This window comes from Lates calcarifer, linkage group LG17 (genome assembly GCF_001640805.2).
Source record: "Lates calcarifer isolate ASB-BC8 linkage group LG17, TLL_Latcal_v3, whole genome shotgun sequence".
NCBI lineage: Eukaryota > Metazoa > Chordata > Actinopteri > Centropomidae > Lates > Lates calcarifer.
Genome location: NC_066849.1, coordinates 4,202,060 through 4,228,344, shown reverse-complemented (window position 1 = coordinate 4,228,344; position 26,285 = coordinate 4,202,060). Strand labels below are relative to the sequence as shown.

Genomic DNA, 26,285 nt, shown 5'->3' with positions numbered 1-26,285 from the left:
TAGCAATAGTGTCATATTTATTTCGGTCATATAGTATCAATCAGTGTTATGTATTCAATACAATTAATTTGGATCCAATGAGCTATTAGAATATTTCCAATAGACTAACCTTTTAATATTCCATCTTAAGTACTCCAGTGGGCAGTGAGAAAGAAAACGTATGTTTTTCCGTAAGTCCAGAATTCTGAGGTTTACTGAAGGCAACACAAAAAACCGCAAGTCAATCTGGAGAACCGGTAGGAATGATTATCTCATACATGTAGAAATGCAGATATCGCTAAATAAATTCGCTCGTCGGAGTTAGGAGGGCCCATCTTCCATGAGTTCATCAAAACTACAAGTATGACATCAACTTTTAAATCAATTGATAAAATTCAGTTAAGAGCATTCTGTGTTCAGTTTGTATTGGTTTCAGGGGTCAGGTCAGTGGCCTTCGGTCACAGGCCTTCACTGAGGTGAACAGTGGGAGGTACTGGGCAACTGCTCTGAAGTTTTTTCTTGGGTGTAAAACTGCATTTTTCACATAGCAAATTCAAATGTTTTTACACACACAAACAGGACTCATACACACATTACGTAGAACACACAAGTGTCTTAGTAAGGTGCTGGGTGACCACAAGCCTCCAAAATAGTTTCAGTGCTGCTTGGCATAGATTCAGCAAGCCTCTGGAGCTCTACTGGAAGTGTTAACACCATTCTTCCAGACATTTTTCCTAGTTTGGTGTAATGACGACCACTGTGGAGGTTAATTCAACATTTCCTGTCTGATGAATGTGAAGACCAGAGCATATAATATACATCATTTTCATACTGATCAAGCGGTTGAGTGAACCATTTTGCAGTGTGTACAAGCACCTGAATTTATATGCTTCTTATTCACTCATGTTTTTTTTTTATTTGTCAGTAATGTGTACATACAGAGTGAGGGAGTAACAGAAGTGTCATTTCAGAGGGCAGGTACAGCTGTTATCTATTGACTGTGAGTGTTGTAAGAGTGTATTTTTCTGAATCTGTGGTTACTTAGGTGGATGAGTGGGATAACTGATGATCAGACCTGCCCATTGTGTTTTTCAGACATGTTTCTATCTGCTTTATTCGGATTACATACAAAGCAAAGGTTAGAGTCTTTTTTGCCAGTCTGTGCTTATCACTACATGACATGGTTGCCTGGTGATGGAATCTAAACTAGGCACATACAAAAATAACTTTTAGTTTATAATTCAAGTCTGGAGAACAATTTCTTTTTTTTTTTGTTTCTTTTTTTGTTCCAAAGAATGAACTGTGTTGCATTTGTAATACACCACAACTGACTAAAATACTTCTAATCAGGCAATATTGTAACTTTTGAACTTACTGACCCATCAAATAACTGACAACAAAATGACTGATTAAACATAGTATATCAAGGGGTGATTTCAAAAACAAATCATACAAAGAATACAAAGATATTTGAATTGAAATGTTGACCATGTCTGTGTGGTGATGGTTATTAATTCTGCTTGAATGGAAAGATTTAGTAGGTCTTTATGCATACATGTCAGACTCAGTAAAAACCCAACCCAAAAGACACTGGAAACACAAAACATTTTAACATTTTTATTATTAAAATATTCACCTACAAAATGGCCTATAAACACTATTTACAGAGTAGCGAGCAGTGATGCCTGCTGAGACACAGATAAAGATATTTATACACAGAAAACACTGTGCACCATTGTCAGGGGAGGAGATGAATTTATGGGGTGTGGAAAAAATATACATTTCCCATCATCTTTATAAGGAGGTCAAGGGGCTAACATGAGGAAAAGACCGGGACACTCTACAGTTATTTCCCTGAGGGATGAACCTGCAGCTGAATCACAAAAAAAAGACCTCTCCTAATGTGTCAGCATGGACATGGAAATGAGGTATATAAGGTCTCTGATGCACTGCAGTGGACTGCTTACCATTAATATTTGTGTACAAGTGTTTGTATGAAAAAATCAGTCATCAAATGTCACAAATGATAAATGATTGGGAGCCATTTTCATTTGATCAATTGAGGAAGCATGGAGCTACAAACACAGCTCTCAGGAAACAGCCGCGTTTTAAGATGAATGACGACCTGTGTCTGAAACGTTACAGTGGGTTCTGACAGGGTTTTTCAGCACAAAAATGACCATAATCAGTTACTTCAAGTAGATTATAAACACCAAAATTGAAGCAAGGAGGTTTTTCACATGACAGTGATGACAGTCCTTTCCTCAGTATCCAAGTGCTCTAGAAAAAAAGAAAGAAAAGACTCATTTTTAGAATAATTGTTGAACATCTTGTGATCCGCTACAGCAGCAGTGAATATACATGGTTGGCGGAAACATCTCCCCACTAAAAATGTCATTATGTTGATTGTGTTAAAGAAAACAAACCTTTATTGTTGTCTGTTTGTTCTTCTGACTGTTAAGAAAGTTAATACCAGTGTGTGAAAAGACTTGCATTGGTTTATTTGCTAAGAATGACTTCATCACTGTTCAGGCAGCTTTTTGAACTTACCCTGACTTTTCTTTGGGAGCACTGGTTCACAAATCTCTCGATAACAGACATCCTGCTGTACTTTATATGTTCTTTTGTACCTGCAGAGAAGAAAACATACTCATTTATGTGATCCATTATATTACACATAATCTATGCATTGAATGGAAAGCTAGAACAGGAGATCTGTGTCTGATATGACTCACAAGTAGTGGCAGACTCCGCCCTCCCAGACAGGCACACTCTTCGTTTCAGAGTAGAGACGGGTACACGGGTGCGGCACTCGCTGGCACACTGCGAACAGCAGTCACACAACATAAGGTATGAATGTCAGCAAGGAAAAGCCTGCTGGATGGTTTAGGAGTCATGTGGGATTGAGCTGGGCCCTTCTCCGCAGCTGATGGATGGTTTTAGGAAAGGAATGTTTAAACACTCTGATGCTGTATGTTTAGGTGAAGAAAAGAAGTGAAGAGGGGTGAGGTTATGCCCAGCATCTCCTAAAACACGACTTCACAAACACTGAATTATTAGTAAAATCAAACAGACACTCGTTTTTTCACCATATCCCAGTATTTGGGATGCAGAGAGATGGTTTAGGCTCGATGCAGAAGAGAATGTGTTCCCTAGTTAACATGAAAAACATTTTTTTAAATACAATTTTGGTTCCTGTCTCTTTGCTATGTCAAAGTGTACATGATTCTTTGTAGATATTTGCTGTGACCTCTTATTCATAGCTGCTACACCTTTTGGCACAAGTATTTAAAAACAAAACAGCTCAATACACAGCTTTAACTACACTGATATTTCAAAATATTCAGTGTTCTAGACTGATCAACTTCCTCAGGAACTTCTTGAGTTTTGTATAATAATCTGTCACATTATTTTTTTTGTTGTTGTTCTTGTTCTCCATGAGGACTGTGATATCTGTAGCTGTTTTCAAATATTTTGTTTCCTTGATAGATCTGTTAGATCCACGTAGTATCCAAGTAGTTTGTAAAAATCTTGGTCAGGTTGTTTTTACAGGAAGTTTTTGATGTCCTTCAGACAAATGAATTGAAAAAAAGAAAGATAACTCTACAAGCAGGTTATTGCTTTCCATAAAGGAGGGGGCACTAGTGATCTAAACGATGATCTACTATGTATTAATATATTCATGCGGGGCAAGAAATGTTATTCAAGCCCCTAAGTTAGAGCTATATCTGTGAATTAACAATGGAGACATATAATTAATTAGATAATGTAAACATATGTTTCCATGATCATTAACTTCAATAAGGCATTGGACACGGGTGGCATGGTGGTGCAGTGGTTAGCACTGTCGCCTCACAGGTTCTGGGTTTCACCCAGTGTCAGCTGGGATAGGCTACACCCCCCCACCCCACCCGTGACCCTTAAGGATAAGTGGTATAGATAATGAATAGATGGATGGAATGCATTGGATACAGTAGATAATGTGGTAGATAGTAATTCCCACAGCTGTCCTCCATATAAATGAAGTAGTAACAGCCAAACAGTTCTCCTCCAGGCAGTTGGCAGATTCCCATTTACAGCCTGTCACAGATACATTTTATCTTTATCATTCAGTTTCACATGTGAAAACCCATTTTCTGGTCTTATGAGCTATCTTCACTTTGCTTCTTTTATGATTTTTAAGACTTTCTACCAACCAAAATTAGACAAGCTCTTAACAATGGGGCTGACGATTTCACTTGTGACATGCAAAAGATATATCAAAGATGGAGTGTATTGAGAACAGAGAAGAAATTCAAAATCCTCCTCTTCCTCACCTACAAAGCCCTTAAGGGTCAGGCTCAATCTTACCTTAAAGATCTCATAGTCCCCTACAATCCCACTAGGTCTCTGCGCTCCCAGAATGCTGGTTTAGTGGTGGTTCCCAGAGTTTCCAGGAGTCGCAATGGGAGGCAGAGCCTTCAGTTATCAGGCTCCTCTACTGTGGAACCTTCTCCCAGTTTGGGTCTGGGAGGCAGACACCCTCTGCATCTTTAAGAGTCAGCTTAAAACTTTCCTCTTTGATAAAGCTTATAGTTAGGGTTGGCTCAGGCTTGAACCTATCCCTTAGTTATGCTGCTATAGGCCTAGACTGCCGGGAGATCTCCTATGATGCACTGAGTCTTCTCTCTCTCTCTCTCTCAGTATGGATTCATATCCCATAAATACATGTTACTAACTCAGTATCTCCCCTTTCCTGTAGTATTGTGCTCTTCCGTCTCTCTCCTCTTCTGTCTCTTTCTGCAGGTATTTCTGCCTCTGGAGCTGTAGAGTCTGATCTGTGATGACAAGTCTCCTGCTGCTCCTACAACTCCACTCAACACCTGCTGCTACAATTAGAAATTACTTACACTGCTATTAGTTGTATTGCTACTTTTGCCATTACTACTTTAATTATCACTACTATCATTCCTACTGCTGTATTATTGGCATCACCTTACATCTTATATGGAACATGTGTTATGCTATGCCCCCACCCTGGTCGAGGCAGATGGCCGCCCACCCTGAATGAATGATTGAATTGAATTATTGTCCACAGGTAATATACTGCTGTGTTATACAAAGTGCTGCCCCCCCTACCCCAAACATTCAAAAGCAAGCACTTAGCTATAAATGTAAAAGTGGTCTCTTGAATAAAGGAAAGTGGGACAGTGCAAATAATATGGTGCTTTGTGCCTTCATTGACACTGTATTCATGTTGAGCATGCCCCTAAGCCTTAAAGTTAACCAAGCCATTCATACATGTCAGAGGGGTTAACTGTCAGTGAAGCGTGTTTCCTGCTTTTAAGAAACCAGAGGTCTATACATAGCTCAGTGCTCTCTGACAGTTTACACCATGAAATGCAAATCTAACATATATTATACTTCAAGTTCACACCCTGAGGTGCTCCAGTTACAGTGAGAGAAAGCAGAAATACTACCCTTGGGAACACATAGACAGGACTGTAAATCCTGCACTGACACTCATTGCATTCAGACAGCGGGTGAGCAGACATCTTTCACCAAAATCTCTCTGGAAAAGCAGGTATACACTTATTCCACTGACATGAAAGCTACAAGTTTATTTCATGCCTTGGCATTGTTTTCACTTGACATAGCATTAAATTATCTATTAATGTTCTAACCTGTTCAGGGTGAGAGAGGGCTTGGGTCAATGCTAGCAGTCATTTATATACAGTGAGTTTACAATTCATATAAACAGCATTTCTTTGGACTGTAGGAGGAAAGCCACACAGGCACAAGGAACACAGAACACACAGAAACCTAGGACCCTCCTGTGGCGAGGTGACAGATGCCACTGTGCTGCAAGATTACTTGTTTTCTTATGATTGTGCCATTGATTAGGTGATTGATTTAGAGAGCATGTTTTAGTCATGCTAGCAGTGTAGCTTTGCAGATGGCAGTGTTGGTTCGTCCATCACTTCACTGTCCAAACAACAATACCTGAGCAGCTATTGATGGATTGCCATGACATTTTGTTCTCTTCATGGTCCCCAGAGGATGATGACTTCACTTATTCTGTAGAATATTTCCATATCTATTGCATTGATTGGCAAAAAATTATTTTAAAAAAGTCATTCTCGCTCCCTAACAGCATGTATCCCTCTGACTTCAGTGGTCTCCTGACTTTCACACCAGCAGCACCAAATAGTTGACATTTGAGATGTCTTGAAAATGTTAGCGTGCTAACACGCTGAACTAACATGGTGATTGGGTAAACATTATACCTGCTAAATATCAGCATGTTAACACTGTCACTGTGAGCATGTTTGCATGCATTTACTTCATAGTACCACTGTGGCTAATGACTGTGTGGCCATACAGAACCACATTACATGTGTGTACCCTGCCTCTCACCTATTGCCAGACAGAAAGGGCTCAAGCCCTCCTGCAATCCTGTATAGTATAAGGAGATATAAATAATGGCTGGATGGCATGATGTTACTAACTTCACTAATCAACTTGTAGATCTGGTGTTTGTGATCAGTCTCTCTAAAGAAAACCCTTGTTTGATGTCCTAAAGTGTGACTATCCTGTACACCATTTGCCAAAAAGTGGCCTGTGTGTGTGTGTGTGTGTGTGTGTGTGGAGAGGAATCACATAAACTTACACAGTTCACACTGTCTGCCTTTGAACCCTGCTGCACATTCGCAGATGAAGGAGTCACCTTCGTTCATACATGTACCCCCATTCTGGCAGGGCAGATTGCGGCAGTCCAAGGGCAACTCTAAAAGACAACAGCTGCCATTAAAATTCACAGCGCAGAATGAGTATGGGTCTCAGGTTTCAGGCCCACTACCCCACATTATCTACAGCTGATACCATGTGTTGATAGCCTTTAACTCTACATCTCTCTCTTTCAAGCTTACCCTCACTGACATTTCAATCATAGCACTTGGCAAACTCTTACAACATCAATCATAAATAACATGTCTACAAACTAATAAGAAGTCTCTTTCCAAAGGGATGTGAATCACATACGTGTGACACATCAGCTGGGATCAATTACACAGACAGATGTGACATCTATTGGAGCAAACAGCAAAACACCTACCAGGCTTTGTTTTTAAACCTTCTTCTTGAATCTCTAGTGCAAGGCTGATTTTGTTTGTTGTTTCTTCCATCTTCTCTAATCTAATTGGTGGGTCAGGTTCTGCAAGGCAAAACATTTCCTGTCATGAATCAGTGTAAAAAAAGACAAAATGAATGACAGACTGCAGCTTGACCCAAGCTAAACTGGGACGTGGTTCTAAATGGGAGACTTTTTGTGTACATTCCTCAGCCTGGAACAATGAAACATGACATTACTGATTTGACAATATGACCAAAATCATATTATGACATCATGGGTGTAACATATAACAAGGAGCAGAACAATCCTAGAAAGGAAGCTTATTCTCTAGAGCACAAGATAACATCTGTAAAATAGTTTTTCTGTTTAGACCATAGGCTATAAACCTCTGCACTGGGATGCATTAACTTAAAAAAGTGAAAACACATTACAAAAAATTATCATATAAAAAATTGAAAGAAAGAAAAAAGATTCCTCATGAAAGTCATAGTTTTCTGACTTGTCTTGCTTTATCAAAAACTGCTAGATAAAATGGACAACATGTGTGAGATAAAGTGGTTCTGTTTGTGTGATAGCAGAGGGTCCAGTTTACATTAGAGGACCACCTATATTTCATCCAGACAGACCTTGGTTAGGACCATATGGTTACAGGACCATGACCTAAGTTATTCCATCTGCATCAAGATAAACAAATAAGACAACTTTTTCATTGTTTGGACATCCTGAGTAAATCGGAACAGTTTCAATGTCATGGTGTAGCATGTTAGTTTAATAGATGTCAGGAAATGTTACAGTATCCTCTTTAGAAGCAGAATAAATTAGTTTATTGGTTAGTTATGTCAAATATTAACATGAAAACAATATGTTTATATTTTTATGTTTATCACATGTTAGCTCCTACTTGTACTTACTATTACGATGACGAATGGTTTTTCGAGGTAAGTGAGTGAACTTGGCTGTTATCTTTCCCCTCCTGTCAATGAGTTCTGTGTATCTGCAATACAGAAAAAAACCCTATCGTCTTAGCATCAACCACTGAATTCCCAGATGGAAAAAAACTCTTATCTTTGTACAGAATAATTTTTTTATGACTGTTGTAATGTAACAATCAAAATTGTACCTGGGCAACTCCTCTGAGTTTCCTGTTTCTGTTGTGCCTCCCAGGTCCTGAGGCTGAGATGGGGGAGGTGTGAGGCCAACTTGAGTCCGCTGTCCAGTCCCTGTTGGCCTCTCTCTTCTTGATGATCTGGCCTCCATTGGCACTGCGTCAAAAAAGGAATGAATACAGCATTCGTTTTACAAATCACCCATTAATAACCATATGAAAGATTCAGTAAAGTCAGACTCTGGATTTGAGCAACAAAAATTAAAGATAATGCAGATGGAACAGTTCTGAGAAACTCTCACAGGTAGTGAAGGCTAAGTGCTGAGGTATGCTGTGGATCTGTTCCTGCCCTGTGTTTTTGACCGATGTGAGAGCCACATAGTAGTGCTGTCCTGGCGTCAGTTCACGGAGGGTATATGATCCTAACTTCCCATTGGGCAGGAAGCGACTCCTGGTATTCAACCCTCGGGTCACATTGACCACAAAGCCATCTGGGACATTTCTTGGGTGGCGGCTCCAGGTGATCAGTGCTGAGTTAGTGGTCACATGTGACAGGGAGAGGTTCTGTGGGGGTAGAGGCCCTAAGGGAAACACATGTAGATGGTCAGATTGTTGGATGGATACAATGGATAATTACTGAATTAGATTTTTTTGCTGTGGTTTAAAATGATTTGATCACCAAACTCTAATGCTGGTGCTAGCTTTTGTCTGTCAAGCTGCCACTTCACTAGATACCTGATTACAGACCTGGGCTACATGTATATCTTTACTAGCTATAAAAAATACTATCTGTTTGAACACATCCCACAGAGTGAATAATAAATAAATTACTTCATACACTGAACAGGGTGCAGCCCACATGGGCTTACAAAACAGTACTTACATTACAGGCAAAAGAAACCACAATTACAGCAAGCAGCACATTATACACTATATTACATGATACAAAATACATAACTCAGTCTTATCTATTACATCTCAACGCTGAATGAATGGACCTCTGTGTCTGGTTAGGTTAAGGGTGACATTAACAGGATTAATAACATGTTCTCAATTTTGGTTTGCTTACCATTCCTTTATATTTATTACTAATAGCTTACACTGGGTTAAATTAATTTATTAACCCTTTATACCAATATTCATTAACCCTTTTTATATATACTTTATATATACTTTAATTATATTTGCTTTGTTTACAGTTTATTATAAATGAATTAATGAATACCTATCTTATCCTGAAATGTGCTTAGAGAGCTATATTCAAATGTGTTAACATTTAATGTTTACTGACTATTCATGATCACTTAATTCTTATGTGAGGTGAAGTTAAAGAAAAATATATTAAGTAAAAACTTTATCACAGAATTGTGGTGATTAAAATAAAGCCAATAAAAGCTCATGGCATTTCCAGAACAAAAAAAATGAGATAACAAAGTTGTTGTTATATATGCTGTACATTCTATGGTGATATGCAGAGATGTGCAACCAGGATTTGTGTTAGAATCATTCTAATCTCTTATACTGACAGCTACAAGGTGATGTAACCTACTTGTCCAAAATTGCAGTGGTCCAGCTGAGTGGCTGGTGGAGGGAAACTCATCTGGTCTGATTCCACTTTGAGTCAGGACGTCTACTGTGTACGTCTGACCAGGAAGTAATGAACTGGGGAGAGATATACAAAAATGCACTACAGTGAATACTCTTACTTTGTAAGAGTGATTAAATAGTGCCCCCTGGTGGTTGTATGGTATATTACCCAAAGCCATTCAAAGTGCAGCACATTTAGTGGACACAACTAATGCTGGAGGTCTGCACAGTAAATGGAAATGATGGGTTATCTGTGTTCTTTTGAAGCAAAATGCAAACCCTGACCTGAAGGTGTACTCAGTGGTGCTCGTGTTGAGCACTGCAGTGCGAGCCTCACTCCCATCTGAGGGCAATAAAGACACGTGCACCCTGCTGGCTGCTGCATGACGAGCTGCCTGAATCAGCCAACTCAGCCAAACCTGAGATGAGGACACATTGACCACCTGCAGCTGCTCCACCCGCCGAGGCCCTACACAGAAACACAGGGAAATTCGTGCATGTATTCAAAGTCTCATAGATACACAAAGAGGAACACTGTTAATGAGTGTTATCTTACTACTACTGCATTAACGAATGTGCTCACTGGTGCGTATTAGTGCAGTTGCAGGCTGACTGGAGTCTTTTCTGTTATTGCTGCTGCGTTTGATGGAGAAGGTGGAGATGTTGTACAGTAGGCCGGGGACCAGGCCTCTCATGACGTGGGTGGACTGGTGCCTGTCCAGGTAATCTGTTTTGGAATCACTCCAGCCCAGGGGAGCATAGGTGACGGCGAACCCACTGATCAGGCTCTGTGAGGGCTCCGGCTCATCCCAGCGCAGTTCCACTTCGTTCTCCTCCACACGCAGCACATGGAGACCAGAGGGAGGCAACAGGTCTGGGAACAGTGGCAACCTTACATGTCTAATCCATACGTTAAATAATTACAGAGTTGTCTTTGAAATACAAAGGATGAGCATGGGACACTGATGCAGCCTGATGTGACTCTCAACTGACCTTTCTCACAGTCTTTGCCTGTGTATCCTGTCTTGCAAACACAGTTGTAGTTTCCTCTCCTGTCAGTCCTGCAGACACCACGGTTTCCACAAAGTTGCAGTACACATGGGTCTTCCACTGGGGGGTGACAAAGATAAACAGTTGCTACAACATGGTTCATGCACAGCTGTCTGCACTTCACGTTTCTGCCAATTAGCTTACAACATCAACAAAACAGACTTGTGAGGGAGGCAGTATAAAGCCACTTACACATCTGGCACTGGTCCCCAAAAAAACCATCTTTGCACACACACAAATAATGCCTTCTGTATCCTCGACACACACCTCCATTTAGACAGGGGTTGGACTCACATGCGTCCTGCTCTGCACACAGACATTGACAGTAGAATTTGATTACTGTCCTGTATAATCTGTATGTTAAAATCTATAAACTTCAAAAATAGGTTGCCCAAACACTCTACCTATTTCACAATTCTGGCCTTTGAAACCTTGTGGACAGTGGCACACGTAGGAGCCAGGCTGGTCCTCACATGTCCCCCCATGCTTGCAGGGTTCCGACAGGCATTCATTTATTTCTTAAGGGAGGTAAAACACACAGGTACTACATACAATGTATGTGCAGATACATTAAAGTCCAGGATTTAACATGAACTTGATTGGGCTGTACCTGTTTGACAGCGACTTCCACTGAAGCCTTCATTACAGACACACTGGTAAGATCCAACCTGGTTTTGACATGTACCACCATTAAGGCAAGGCTGTGATAGGCACTCATTGATCTCTGCAATTACAAGAAACCTACATCACCCTATATTTTAAAAACTGTAATAACTGGAATCTTGTTTGTTTTTGTTCTGAGTTTGTGTCCATGTGTCGGTTTGTGTTACAGACCCTCACAAATGGGTGGCTGGCTCCAGTCTCCCTGAATGCCACAGATGCTCTGGGTGGCTCTGGGTACAGACGTGAAGCCTGAGTGGCATACATATACAGCGATGGAGCCTGGTGTTATTGAGGAGAATTGGACTTCGGCATGCTTCACTTGTGGGGGCGGCCCACAGTTCAGCTCTGAAATGAATACAAACACGTTGATAATGTCAGCATGGCTGCATAGTAACACAAGCTGACAAACACTGGGGCTTAAAAGAGCTCATCCAGGACATACTAATGGCAACAGAGGTGTTTTCCATTCAGGCGCTCTGTTTTTGTCCTCCTAAAATTACCTCCTGTTAGAGTGTGTAGACATGAATCATCAGGTCTAATCAGGCCTTACTTTATATAGTTTATGCAGCCGCTCTATATCTGTATATGTGGGGCCTCCAGTACAGCAACACAGCTAAGATTATCTACAGATGGAAAGCTAGTATCTCTACACTTAACATCTCAGGATATCCCCTGCTTGCGCCAATCTATTTAAGTCAACATTGTTCAGAGTTCAGCATCTAGGTGAGACTTTGACATTACTGTGTGGTGACATACAGTCTGCTTACCTGCAGGATGTTGTACTAAGCTTCTGCTTATTTCACAGTGTCTGCCGCTGAAGGCCTCAGTGCACTCACATTTATACTTTCCTATGTAGTGAAAACATGTCCCCCCATTTAGACAGGGGCTAGAGGCACAGGGGTCTGGCTTCCCTGAAAGAAAGCATACACACTGAGAATGAATAACAATAATAATAATAATAATAATAATAATGGCATAAAATACTTATCCAACTTCTTCATCTGTGAAAGTGTTGAGAGTTTTCAAAGAACTGGGGTTGTCTCACAGTTAGATTGCTTACTGTGCGCATTTCTACACACATAATCCAATGCTTTCACACAGATTTGCAGGAATTTTGTTTGTTTGTGCACCAAGTGCAAAATTATTTGAATTTTACTGAAGGTTTGGCACTCACCCACTTCACAGTGTTTTCCAGTGAACCTGTAAGGACACACACATCTGTAGCTCCCTGCCTCTTCCTTACAGGAACCTCCATTGCGGCAGGGACCAGATGCACAGGTATTGAGTCTAACTGGAAAGAGACAAGGAGAGGGGAATCCTTGAAGGAGAGACCACTCTGGCTTTTAATCACACAAAATTCATCTGTTCCAGTACATTGCAGTTCATGTCATGATTCAGGAAAATAGCTCAGAACTATGTCAGAAGTACAAATCATCATAAGCCTTTCAGCATTGTAATATTTCAAACAGCATTACAAGTGATGACATGTTTCCTGTTGCATTAAAGCTGGGCTTGAGCTTGAGTAATAACCCACAAGTCTGAGGGACGATTTGATAATGATGCTTCCTATGTTCATGTGAAGGTATTCTTCTGGTGTTTTTATCAATTATGCTACCTTTCTCACAGTGCTTCCCCCAGTATCCGTATTTGCATTCGCAGGAATAGCCTCCATCCCGCTCGTAGCAGTAGCCCCCATTCAGACACGGAGAGGAGTCACAGACCGATCGGGGCTGTACTGAAAAACACACACCGAGACTTGACTGTGTTCCATTGCACTGGTAGACCTCCTAAATTTTATTCAAGCACCAAGCAGCTTGGTCCAACCTTTAAAAAACACATTATTTGCCATTTTATGATTGGATCAAATACAAATTTTGCAACAGCATTGAACAACAACATAAATCATTTAGAAATTTCTCCCCACATCGTAAATGTAAACTGCAAATGTGACCATTCCTTTTTAAGTAGAAAATGACACTAGTGTGTTTAAAAATGTGTTTGTCGCTATAGTAACCAGCTGCTCATGCAATGACACATAGCTGCAAAGTGCCCTGTTGTTGGGTTGGTGCCTGAGGCTCTTACCATACGGGTAGAAGTCCTTATGATCTAGTTCTGCTCCACTGGTCTGACATGTACACAGGTAGGTTCCCCCATACTCCAAACAAGGACCTCCATCAGGACACGGCCTGCTGTTACTGCAGGGCGTCTGGGTTACTTCTGGGAGGAAGGGAATGTGAGACAGGTTCACAAATTTTTGGAAAATTGGCTTCTGGTTGGAGACATTTGTGATTTTACTGTTTTCTACTTTTTTCACATTCATCAAAGCTCTTGTAAGACACCTGATAGGACTGTGTGTATCATACCCACCAAACTGACAGTAGAGTCCTGTGTAGCCTGAAGGGCATTCACAAGTCCCATTGATGTCCACACAGACACCCCCATTCTGGCAAAGACATTCCTCTGCAGAAACAGGAAAAGAGAGTATGTGTGTGAGAATGAGAGAGAGAAGCTCAAAGCTGGAAAGTTTGCTTGAGCCACTTGAAAAAAAAAAGTATTTAAATAAGGTTTTCAGGACTGGCCCAAGTGTAAACACAGACAGAAGGTATAAATGGTCAACATGTGCACCATATGCCGAGCATCTTTCATTAGCTATACTGTAAACTATATATTGATTTGCTGTCATTTCTCTTTTCCTAATCTTTTCCAACAAAGTTCACAGGACCAGGAGATTACCAGTCAGCACGCTGTACATCCGCTCCATACAAATTGTAAGAATGTTTTTATTTTCCTCTCCTTCCTAATTGCAGCAGTGGATCAAAGGAAGTGGCCGTATCACAGCTAAATGGCTCCTCTTTGAAGTCCCGGGAGCTCGGTGGAGGGTATTATTTTTCTGATGATATGGAGCATATTTTGTGACCAAAACGTATGGCCCTGAGGGCAATTAATGGATTGTTAATTTGCAAGAGCCACTTTCATTGGCCACCTGTGCGGCCCGGGCCCTTTGATCTGAGAGCCTGATTAGGCACTTCTGAGTCCCACTACTTTCTCTTCCTTGGAGGATCATGCTCCTTTTTCCACTGTGCCTTCCAAGTGAGCCAGGCAGGAAAGTATTTGGGAGATTTAAGAGAGCCTATATAAGCACTGATAGTTATTTCAGCTCAAGGGTGAGAAGTAGCATGCATTTGCAATAGCTCAAATACTATTAAAGAGCTTTCAGTGGAAAAAAAAGAAAGAAACAGGCAGCAACTGTTATCAGAGGGTGACAGTAGCCTCTCATGGGAGCCCAAATTAGCTTTAAAGGGCACACTAGTTATTTCCTAAATCAAATATATTATGATACACACACTAAACCTAAAACCAAATGACTTAATATGCATTTATGAAAGGAAGGTATGAAGCATTAGCTGAAGATGATAGTGTTTTACATATTTTGTGTTCAAATTGCCCTATGGTTATGCAAGCAGCAGCTGTGCTTGAAACTATATTGTGGTGCAATGGCCAACTTCCAGAGAAACAAGTAGCGGTGTGGAAGCATGCATATTTCAACAGCTCTGTCTGAAGAAATGACCTGAATACCAAAGACCAGCTTTGACTCATAAAGAGGCCTTTTTAAGTCTAGACAAAGCACTTCCTCTTGTTGGTAAACTAATAAAATGTGCTATAAAACAATTATTCACAACATCAAGCGACTGGTTCCCGTAGTAAACTGGGCGAGGCCATGTCAGTTTTGATAATTACAATAATCCATCATCACGGCAGCCTCTTCCAGGGCAGAGCTCCAAATTCCTGTGGGATAGCACAGCTCCTCTTCAAATACCCCAGTCTGCTCTCTACCTGCCCAGCTGCCTGCAATAAGCATCAGCCAAGCCAAGTGTACAATACCTTCACACTTGTCACCATAGAAGCCTGGAGCGCATGTACAGTTGTAGATTCCAGAGCTGGTGTATTCGCAAATCTGTTGCTTCTTGCAGTCGTCCTCTTCACACAAGGCTGCAGATGGAAAAGCATGGCAGGATGTGGTATAACAATCAAATTGTATGTGAAATTTTTTGGCAAAGCTTTAGCTGTAGCTGTGCTTGCTTTTACCTGTTTGGTTTTCTGCCTCAGTTAAATTGACCTGAGGCTCCACCAGTTCTGAGAAAGGAACATGTAAAAGTGGAATGAATGGTTGATTAAAGCAAATAATAATCAAACACACTCCTCACTTACCTCTGGTGGTATACACTAATGCAGCTACTTCTGGATGTATTTGTCCAGATTTGGAGATACCAGTCTTTGAGATATGTGCTGCACCCCAATACAGTGGAGGTGATTAGAATTTAGTCACGCCACTGACCATTTTTAAAATTTGTTTACAAAATGAAAGACATGAGAAAGTGTGCTTGTTGCTGTAAATACCTTCTATTTTCTAAAATATAGACACAATAAAAACAGTGACATTCCATTCACTGCAACTGTGTTGGAGTGACAGCAGAAATCTCAAAAAGTGGCCAAAGAATATGAGATGTATATGAGAAATGTCTGATAATATCAGCCTTAGATATTAGCTTATCACAGATATAATGTATAGGTATGTCAGTAGTGCATATGTTGGCTAATAGGTAACAAGCAATTGCAGTACAGAAATTCAGAAATAACAGTGTCACCATTACGTAGTTTGTCCACCGCCAAAGAGAACTGACAGGTTTATCATATATGTTCTTTTATAGCCAAATTTCAGAAAATTGTATCAAAAATATTTGTTTATGTCATGCATGTATGTTAACGTGTGAATAAAATCTGAATATTGGCCAATACATCTTTATCAGATTTACTTTGTTAATTGGGTATTTTGAGTCCTCAGTCACAGGGACACAGTCACAGTCACAGTTCATAACTCTGGCAAAAAGTCAGGCACCTGATGAGAAATTTTAGCTATGTTACCACGGCAAATGTTTTTATCGTACTTTATCTCATAATTTTTTGATAGCTGTGGTAAAATATGGTGCCCTCTAGATAGGGTCACAGATTACGATAGCAATGATTTTGAGGGAACTGAAATCTGTGACCAGTCTTAACTACAGAACAAAGACCAAAGAGTGACCAGATATGTGAAATGGTGAAGTATGCTCTACAGATAAAGCTATACATTTTCTGTATTTAGGGTTACTTTACAATTGTCAAGAATTTGTGACTCTTATACTACAAAAGCATAATTTTTGTTAAAGTTTGTGATAAAGTATGATGGAAACGTTTGCAGTGGCAAGGCGTGACAGAACAGCTCACTTAGACAAAGTTCGTATCCATAAACATCCATTTTTCTCTCAAACAGGTATGATAGGATTCCCTTTGTGTTTGTTCCAGTTGGAAAAAGGCTACATTAAATGAAGCCAAACTGAGAGGAGAAAGTAGTGCTTACAGACTATGTGAGCATTTTCCACAAAGACCCATTTTTCCAAACATGCTCCTCTGGCAGAATTCAAGTTGAACTCAAGTCACCTGTCTCACAGAGCATTCCAGTGAAGGTAGCAGGACAAATGCAGGTGAAGTTGGCCACCTGATCGACGCACTCTCCTCTATTCAGACAGGGCTGCGACTCACATTCATTTATGTCTGGGAGAAACACAAAAATCAAGCAGAGGAACGAAGTTTATCTACTGTTGATTCAGTTTCACGTTGAGATTTTTCAGTCTTTACATGGAAATACAAGATTTTGTTGTCAAAGACACTGAGCTGGATTGAGAGCACTGAATCTCCCTTCTAAAAGCATAGAGTTTCATTGACCAGGTGTCTGGTATTAAGAGTAATCCGGTCTCATGTAGAAACAAGGATTCATGAACTGTGCAGGTCCTGATAATTCAATTCCCCAATGGGTTCAAGTTTCATCAACAATCAATCACAAGAGGAGAAAGATTAGTAAATGTCTTTTTTGAAACCCACCTGACTTCAGTGAACTTTCTCACTGTGGTTCACTGCTACAGGGTGTGACCCAAGAAAAAAAAAGAGCTGTTTGCAAATCAGCTCAACCATAACCTCAACTTGGACCCATTTGTCTACATAGACTGGGGAACTCTTTGGACAACCACATCTGCCAAATGACTGAGTTTGATGTAGAAAGCAGCAGAAAATATTTCCTCTAAAGGGAGATGCCTACTTTCCCCGGGACTGTGAAAAAAACACCCCACTCACCTGTCTCACACAGGACACCAGTGTAACCTGGTTCACACACACAGGTGAAACTGCCAGCGCCTCGTACACACAACGCGTTGTTGAGGCACGGTCTGTCTTTGCACTCGTCAATGTCTGCATGACAAACACACACATACAGAGAGACACGCTCGTGGAATATTTACTCAGCTGATTAATATATCCGCCACACTGCTCCCCTCACTCTGCAAGTATGTGCTGCTGGCTGTGAAAGGTATTAGAAGAGGTTTGATACATCTCCACAGGCTCGACTGTGGGAATAGACACAGAAGCTCTGGAGAGGCTGGACCAAGATATTCTAAATACTTTTTTTGTGTGGAAACTGCTTAATGAAGCACAAAATACTTTGATTAATCAGAGTTTTTCCAGGTCTTCAGCCGATTTGCTGCATGCAGAATGTAGGAGAAGAAGTGTGGAATTTGAAAAGTAAACAGCAAAAAAAAAAATATTTGGCTGAACTGTCACAACTTAAAAATCATACATATATAGCTTTTCTTGTACATGTTACTTTTCAACAAATTATTCACAATTTGAGCATTTGAGGATTTATTAATAGAAAAAACTGTAATGGTAACTGGTGTAGATACCAGCTTTGAGGCAAACCATCAACTGTACCTGTTTCACACAGAATCCCAGTGTATCCAGGAGGACACTGACAGATGAAACTGTTAATCCGGTCTTTACAAGTCCCTCCATTCTGACAAGGATATGAGGCACATTCATCGACATCTACAGAGAAACACAAAGGAGGTAGTGTGACTTTTTTAATTAGAGGAAAACATCTGGCCAAGGTAAAAGGCTGGTGAGATAGATAATGTCCCAGGAGAGTGGGACATGAAGTTGATACGGGTATTAAGGAAATAGCTAGGCGTCCTTTTGGCAATTCAAGTGAATTCTAGTATTGTTTTTTCAAAGTTGACATTATTTTTCCTGGCTGATCTCAGGTAGATAGGTATTCATTCATAGTCTGCAGTGTCAAGCACCACAGTGCAGGAAGCTGTGTCAACCATAACTCACCGATCTGGCATCGCCGACCAGTGAAGCCAGCCAAGCAGGAGCAAGTGAAGGAGGGGTTGCCTGTAATACAGTCATCAATGCACTGGCCTCCATTCAGGCATGGTCGCAGGTGTGGGCACACGGATGCTGTAGAAAGAGGTCAGTGTAACAGGAATCCTTGAGGAAGAAGTAATAAGACAGCTGGGAGGAACTGAAGAACTAATCTCTTAGAAGCAGGTCTCACCGGAGTTATTGCAGCCACCCACTTCTACATGTGAATCGTCTATGCGGAAGACCCATCTGCCTGGGTAGCCCACATTGGTGGTTCCCTCAACGTTCACCACATCAGCTGTGCGAGAGCTGGGGATGTTGAAATAGCGACTGCCGTCACCTGCATTGAAACCTGCCTGCAAAGAGAGTAACAAGGAGGCAGACATCACAGAAGATTGTTGAATGAAAGTTTAGACGCCTTCAAAAAATTCACACAATATATTGTACATTCTACATGTGACTGTCACTATAAGCAAACAACCATGTGTTCTTACCTGTGCTGCGATTCCTCCTAGCCCAGCCAGGTTTCCTCCACTGCTGGCATGCATGCCTGTGGTCCAAGTGATATTATTGTACTGGAATATAGTGAAGGAAAGCTCTCCGTCTGTAATGAGCACCACTTGGAAAGTATTTACCTGCATAAAGAGGAACAGGCTCAGTTAAACCATTTCCTGATTTCTAGGAAATTTTGTAATAATGCATATATCTAACAGACTCTTCATATTAATGGTACAGATTCCTAAATTTCAGTCAGGCTAGAGACACAATAGACTTCTCTGGGCCTGTTGTTGTTGGGGATGATTGCAGGAAATTCACAGATACCATTATAATGAAACCCAATATCTGTGCTTTCTAACCTCAATTACATCTCAGCTTTAACAGTTAACAACAAGGCTATTTTCTTCTTTTTTTGATCAGTTGATCTTTAAGTGGATAACTAACATTATAAAAAAAGTGGATATTGTTCATTTTATATATATATTTTTCATCAATTTAAGTTTTCAGGGTTGCTTTCATCAAACTGTCAATCCCATTACTGACACTTGGAGTAGCATAAGCTGGATATTTCCAACATTTATCCATTACTTTTGAATAATTATTTTAACTGTTTCATCAGTAATTTCAGTTAACTGTGAAGCCACTGCTTTTACTAACAATTTCAACCACTTAATCATTTTATGTAGCTAACTATTTCCCCATCTCTGCATTAATTTTAGGTCATTATTTCAAACAGTAAACCTTCCCTTAATGAACTACTTTCCCCTAGGTGCCTGGCAACTGCAGAACTGAACAGTACCCCAGTTTTGAAATTACTGGTCTAGGATCCACAAACAACTTATACAGAGATTCAGAGCTGTTTAAGCACTATCCACATGGTAGTGGGAGATCTATAAAATGAGTTCATACCGGTGTGAGGGAGTTGCCTCCAAAGAAAGTAACTTGATGCCATGTCGAGATGAGGACCCATGTTGCATTGTAGTCAGGGTACTCAGGGAAGTACGTCCTGACGTCACCTGAGGCCCTTCTCAGGATGGAAGGCTCCTGGCTCTCTCTGTAGAAGACTCTCCCAGCCCGGCGGTTGTCCACATCAGCCCAGAATGGTGCTACAACCCTCCTGTCTCCAGCAATTGGAAAAGCTACGGGTGTGAACTGAGACACCTCCCTCAGGAAAGATACAAGGCCATTGTTGTTAACCTGAGGAGGAGATACAAACCGAGTTACAGCATCTGAATAAGGTCAGTCATGATATATGTTGTTCAACATGTCAGATTTAACCACTGTGACTTGTCTGTGTTATTAGGTGGGGTTAGAGTGGAAGTGCGTGAGGAGAGGCGAGGGTGGGCAAACAGAGGTTTTCTGACCTCACAGGGTAAACAGCAGCATGGGGCAGTGGGCGCTCCCATAACGGATGTTTGCACTTCCTATGTAGCAAACTGATGCTACCTTTATTCTGTTAAATGACAGCAGCTGAGAAAACCTGATTTCTCCTACTCATGGACCTGCAAAGTCACCACACTAGGAAGGACATTCATGGCTTTTAAATCCACAGATATCTGCCAACAGCAAAGTAACCAAATAAATGAACCCATCCTCCGCTTGTCCACAAATCCCCTCTGTCAAATTTGTACAGTCAGCAGTGTAGCAGTGAAATGAAAAATGAACCTCCTAAAAATCATCTTTAAAAGGTCAGCTGGATAATCAAATGAATTAGTTAACTTAAAATAAACCAGCAGTCACTTTCACTCTTACAGGTGAGGATTTGCTGCTTTTCTCTGTTTTATATCAAAGCAACTGGATTTCTTTGGGTTTTGGATTTCTGTACAAATCAGCAATTTGAAGGCGATTGTGATGGATATTTTTCACCATTTCTAACCTTTTATAGATGATGCAATGAATTTATCACTGAAAATAAATGATAGATTATTTCTGTCACTTACAATAACCTACAACTAGTTGGTTTTTGAACATTTTTACATTTTAGGCATTTCGTTGGTGCTCTTAAAGCTACATGGCTAAAGTTATATGGCTAACATGTACACATCCAGCAGATACACACATTCCTTTGGAGACAGAGCAACGGTGAGGATTTCAAGTTGAATGTCACTTGTGACCTGGCTCCATTGCAACAAGTGATTATTGTTGCGATATATTCTCAAATAGCACTTAGCCATCTGTTAAATGATTATTTCAGAGATAGACTCTGAGACAGCATTTAGTATGTCTGCATATAGGCAGAGACTCCTCACAGTGAAGAAATGTGGTTGTGTCAAAGCAGCCACTGCATTAATATCCTAAGAAACAAGCCGCCAAACCTGAGTGTGAGGAGGAAAGTTTTACTGGCTGAGAAGTTGTATCACCATGAAAGCCTTCATTCATACACAATTGCATATTATCAGCAAGCAGAGATTTTACCCACTTTGGCACCCATCCTGTTTCTCTTTATCACTGGCGTGAACTCTGGCCTCTCTGCATTCAAGCCGAGTGGCATGTGACAGTGACAAAGCAACGTCAGATGGCTCGGCTCTGCTCTCTGCATGTATGAAAACCATAATTTGAAGGACTTTGCTGTAAAAACAGCAGAGGAAGTTTTGTTTGGCACAGCACGGGGGCTCAGTTAATTGCCCGACCACAGTCTTCCCCTCTGCATCAGGGTGATGTGGTGAGAATGTGGCCAATGTGGGGAAAAGGAGGACCAACTGCAGGGGCAGGGCCCAGAGGTCAGCCAGAGCGCCATCTGATACCAGGAGGAAAACAAGAGAGAGGGCACAGGGCTGGATGAATGGAAGGATGTACATGAATTACAAACCTCCCACACCCACATACCCACTAATGAGAGACCTGTGGTGGCAGCGGTCTGGAAGTCACCCATCTTACAGCAAAATTAGTGTAGGAAATCATGCTGAACACTAAATAGAGTTTATACTCCAATACTGGAATATGTTTAATCGCCTAATCCAATCTCTTGTAGCATCTGGAACTGTTTAAACAAGTGTATTTCTTCCTTGTTAAGATTTTTTAGGGGACTGCGTTGACATGGAAATGGCCTTAGAGGAATTTAAACTGAACTTGGGACCTTTTTCTTTGCATCATATCACATACTTTCCTCTTCTCATGAATTTCAACCAGCAACTAGTACAGACGTCCAGTGAAGGGGGGTTCCACATCACACTTATGTGAGAGAGTGAACGGGTTCAGAGCTGCCTTGTGTTATGCTGTAACATGACCAAGGTCAGAATCACAGGGGGAAAAGGTGCGATCAGTCAACCTTGTAAGAAGCATCTCTCTCTCACCATATTTCTTTCTCTCACTCTCAATGGTGCCACTTCACTCTACAACTCCCTTGTTATTTTTTGGGAATTCTTTGCCGGATATATCCAGGATTTTGCTTGGGTGGTTTTCTTTAGAGCCAAGCAATTTATGGACTAAAATAAACTTTCATCTGGCTTAAGTCAAGCCAAAGCAAACTCCTCAATGAAAAAGGTGCCCATGGATCAACTCAAGAAAACATTAGTTTTCCTTGTCAGAAACAGAGGTTTCACAGTTACAAGCTTGTCCAATTATTTGACGAGACCGAAGGAAGTGACTACAGTCTGTGCACTTGGCCTGTAACTCCTTAGCCCTGGCTCACCTTTATCTACAAAGAGTTTGAACTGAGGCAATAAATTCTGGCTGCAAAAGGGGTGGGAGGACTCAAATACAGCATCTATTGAAAGTGATGGGGAGGGTGTGTAAAAAGATATTATTTTAGCAGTCTGTATAATGTCTAAAAATATATTCAATGAAAATTTTAAAGTGCAAATCACACACAATTACAAAGGAATTTCATATATTTTCATATAGTCATTTAAATTCATGAAAGTTAAATAAAATAAACTAACCTTTTCTTTACTTATACTGATAAAAAGCCTGAAACAAAAGATGATGAAATGTTATGTTAAACATGAAGCCACAGCCAGGAGTGGCCTCACATGGCTTAGCTTAGCACAGAGACTGGAAATGAGGGAAACACCTAACTTAAACCTTAGGCTCTGAGGGCACCTACCAGTAGCTCTTTACCTCACAAATTAATATACTACATCTCATTTGTTTGATAAGTACAAAATATGTTGAATGTATGCATTCAAAAGTGTAAAAATTATGTTCTCACCAACTAATGTGTAACACCCCACCCCACCCCACCCACACACACACACACACACACACACACACACGCACACACACACACACACACACTTACCTAAGTAAGTGTTTATGCTACGCTTTAGTAACCATTGCTGTAACAGTGTGCAGATATACTGCATCTAGTCCATGGTGGGTGAACTCTGTCACATCTCTCATTACAGACATGCATGTGAAAAGCACAGATGCAGAGTACAAAGAGTAAAACTTGATGCACACATCTTTGGGCCATACATAGTGGTGAGTGAAACTGAGTGAATGAAAGTGTACAATCTCCAAGTGTTGAAGCTCTTCAGAGGAGCAGATGAGCAGTAGCAGATGTGGAGCCTGTTAAGAGTGCAGTTACCCTGTAGCACGTTCTTGGCAGGGTTCTTGCAAAAAGCATTTGAATTTTGTTTACATGTATTTAACTTCCAATTGCAGACAAATGCCACACTATCTTGTACATTTTAATGCTATAAATTACAGTATGTGTTTCACCATGTAGACATAGCTTGAATCTTTCCACTGTCCATGAGAGTTTATCTATCTACAATAAATGCCTTTGATCATAACCATCTATTCTCACATCTGCTTTTAAACTTGTGTTCTTTCCTCTCTGACCTTGGATGTCCTCCTTCATGTTCGTAACACTGGCCATCCGCAAGAGTAGTTAATCCGTGAACCGCATTGTTTGGAAGCCCCTAAGACGCTTTGCAGATACATCTGTGTTCTGTTAAAGTGATTGGTCATTTCTCAGATAAAGCAGCTGGACAGTTCCAGGGGGAAGACCCCTGCCATGTTATCTGAGGCGTGGGAGGAGGGAAGGGGGGACCCGGAGGAGGAGGAGGAGAGATCCCAGCAACATGTGAAAACTCCCAGACACAAACCAAAACAGAGGGACAGCCTGGTTACCAGGAGGCACAAGTGGGACTGGAGCAGGACCAAATCAGGGGGGACCCATGTTTGTAATGGATTTTTAGGGGACACTAGAGATCACTATAACCAAGTGACACATGGCTGTGGCAGTCCTTAAATCCACTGCTGTATTTGTTCATCACAAATGCTAAAAATATGTCTTGCTTCAGGAATAGACAAGCTAATAGGATCTGTGAGGTGTTTCACAGCATGTGTACTGCTAACCATAATAAAATAAGACAGCACCCAAAACCATCTATCAGCTTCCATGTGGAGGTATCCCAGAGTCTTGGAAGAAACTTCTGGGAGAAACAATTCATGCAAATGTAGCCCTTCATACTCGTACTGAAACATTACCTGTTCAAAACAACTCTCTGGTGGCAGAGATCACCATGTGGCCCATGCGCTTTACAGCAGATGTTTAATGGTTTCAGGTGATGCATTTAAAATGAGCGTGACTGTAATTTCAAGTGCCTGCCACAATCTGTTATGCCTTGCGTGACTACAGAATTGCAGTTCAGTGGGATACAGACAGAACTACAGGATATCACATCACAGCTAATATCAGGACATTTCAGAATGCAAAGTACCCAGATTTTTATCTCTATCAGATGATAATTCAACCTGCAATCAAGAAGCCAAGCAAAGAGTAACTTGTCTAATCTTGTCTAATTTGACTATTGTGTATCAGTATTATTACCAGAGATGAGATGAGCTGGAATTCATTGCAAAGCTTGTGCCAGCAGTTGTAATATACAGAAGCTCCAGATTAGTGAGTGTATAACTCTTCAGTAAGACACAACACTGTGTGTCAATGCAAAAGAGTTTTAAAAATTTCTTCATTGGGAGACTGACCTCACTCCCTTGGCTCAGATGCTTAGATTAGAAAGACAACCTTTGGCCTTGCCCATTGTTGCCATGCTTCCTCAGCCTCCCCTGCCCATGGTTTGATCAGGGAGGAGGCAGGCGGGACTGGGAGCGAGGAGTCGGGGGGGTTTGGACAGCGAACGCGGATGCATAACCACAACAGGTGGTGTTGATTTAAGGGAGTTCTGCCTTTCCATGTGCTGGAACTGAACCCAATACATGACAAAGGCAGATCAAAGTGTGTTTCACTGTGGTGCGCGAAAATCCTTGTCAAACCATTCGGCTTCCTCCCATGAGCACTGTTTCTCTCTCTCCAGCGTGCATATTTTCCCCCTGCTCTCTCTGAAAAAGAACTGCTCACAGATGCTCCGCGGCAACAGTACGAACACAAACTGTCATTTCCTTTAACAGCTCTTTGTAGACTTAGTAGAACAGGGCTCACCACTGTTCTGCTAATAGTTCTCGCTTACTCTGTCTTGGTGCACTTTAGAGCCCTCAGAGTGCGAGGAGGGCAGATGTAAAGTGAAGAAAATGTCATGGAGGATCATGATTCCACCCGTGGGGGGAAAACACGATATTCTACAAATGAGGTTATACACCAGAGCTTGTGAGTGCATACAAATATATACAAACTCTCAAAGGGCACTGCAATGTAGTGTTTGGCTGCGTGCCAAATACCATCTCCCTGAGGCTCTTATACAATCCACACCATGTCAGTTTCAATTGCCAACTGCCAAGTGCATGCACACACATACATGCTGACATATAAAGACATAAATACACACACATTAGTAAAAACACACTGCTCTGTACTCACATAGAGTCCCGTGTGCCTGTCTCCAAAGAAGGGGAAAGCAACAGAGATCTCCACAAGCCCGGAGCCTCCGTCGTCCTGAGCAATGGTCTGGGAGTCCCCCTTGTCCTGGCCAAAGGGATAGAAGTCCTCTAGGGGCACAGCAGGTTCCACCCCCGGCAGCAGGTCCAGGGAGAGCAGGGTGCAGAGGCAGGGCAGCAGGGCTCGCAGCACCAACACCATGGCCTCAGCCACCCAGGGATGGAGCTGACAGCAGGCACCACAGAGGGGAGGGAGGAGCACACACACCTGAGGCAACA

The 26,285-nt window shown here is 41.3% G+C and overlaps 2 protein-coding genes across 4 annotated transcripts in view; one reads left to right on the top strand and one right to left on the bottom strand.

The window, feature by feature from the left end:
* Nucleotides 1-26,285, top strand: part of hdlbpa (high density lipoprotein binding protein a) — a 239,887-nt gene that overhangs the window by 21,005 nt on the left and 192,597 nt on the right. The window lies entirely within an intron of this gene.
* Nucleotides 1,568-26,222, bottom strand: sned1 (sushi, nidogen and EGF-like domains 1). Of its 3 annotated transcripts, XM_018670013.2 has the most exons (32): nucleotides 25,990-26,222; nucleotides 20,136-20,423; nucleotides 19,223-19,363; nucleotides 18,922-19,084; nucleotides 18,699-18,824; nucleotides 18,297-18,410; nucleotides 17,664-17,777; nucleotides 16,974-17,087; nucleotides 15,582-15,629; nucleotides 15,378-15,485; nucleotides 13,863-13,955; nucleotides 13,578-13,712; nucleotides 13,111-13,230; nucleotides 12,670-12,786; nucleotides 12,263-12,406; nucleotides 11,667-11,840; nucleotides 11,443-11,556; nucleotides 11,237-11,350; nucleotides 11,025-11,138; nucleotides 10,776-10,892; nucleotides 10,366-10,656; nucleotides 10,068-10,251; nucleotides 9,745-9,857; nucleotides 8,498-8,776; nucleotides 8,211-8,352; nucleotides 8,002-8,084; nucleotides 7,073-7,171; nucleotides 6,629-6,745; nucleotides 2,715-2,802; nucleotides 2,530-2,609; nucleotides 2,406-2,433; nucleotides 1,568-2,259 (listed from the first exon to the last, which is right to left on the bottom strand). In XM_018670013.2, the coding sequence occupies exons 1-31, from the start codon at nucleotides 26,206-26,208 to the stop codon at nucleotides 2,408-2,410; spliced, it is 4,179 nt and encodes a 1,392-aa protein (XP_018525529.1). In that variant the 5' UTR covers nucleotides 26,209-26,222; the 3' UTR covers nucleotides 1,568-2,259; nucleotides 2,406-2,407. The 3 variants fall into 3 exon arrangements, with proteins under 3 accessions (XP_018525529.1, XP_018525527.1, XP_018525528.1); XM_018670011.2 differs by lacking the exon at nucleotides 2,406-2,433; XM_018670012.2 differs by lacking the exon at nucleotides 2,406-2,433 and having other exon boundaries at nucleotides 13,578-13,709.

Excerpts from the sequence above, each read along its gene's own strand:
- sned1 (XM_018670011.2), bottom strand. The coding sequence starts at position 26,208 with ATGGTGTTGGTGCTGCGAGCCCTGCTGCCCTGCCTCTGCACCCTGCTC. Across the intron at positions 8,085-8,210 it reads AACTCAGAGGAGTTGCCCAG|ATACACAGAACTCATTGACA; the intron begins GTACAATTTTGA and ends TCTGTATTGCAG. Across the intron at positions 2,610-2,714 it reads GGCGGAGTCTGCCACTACTT|GTACAAAAGAACATATAAAG; the intron begins GTGAGTCATATC and ends TCTTCTCTGCAG.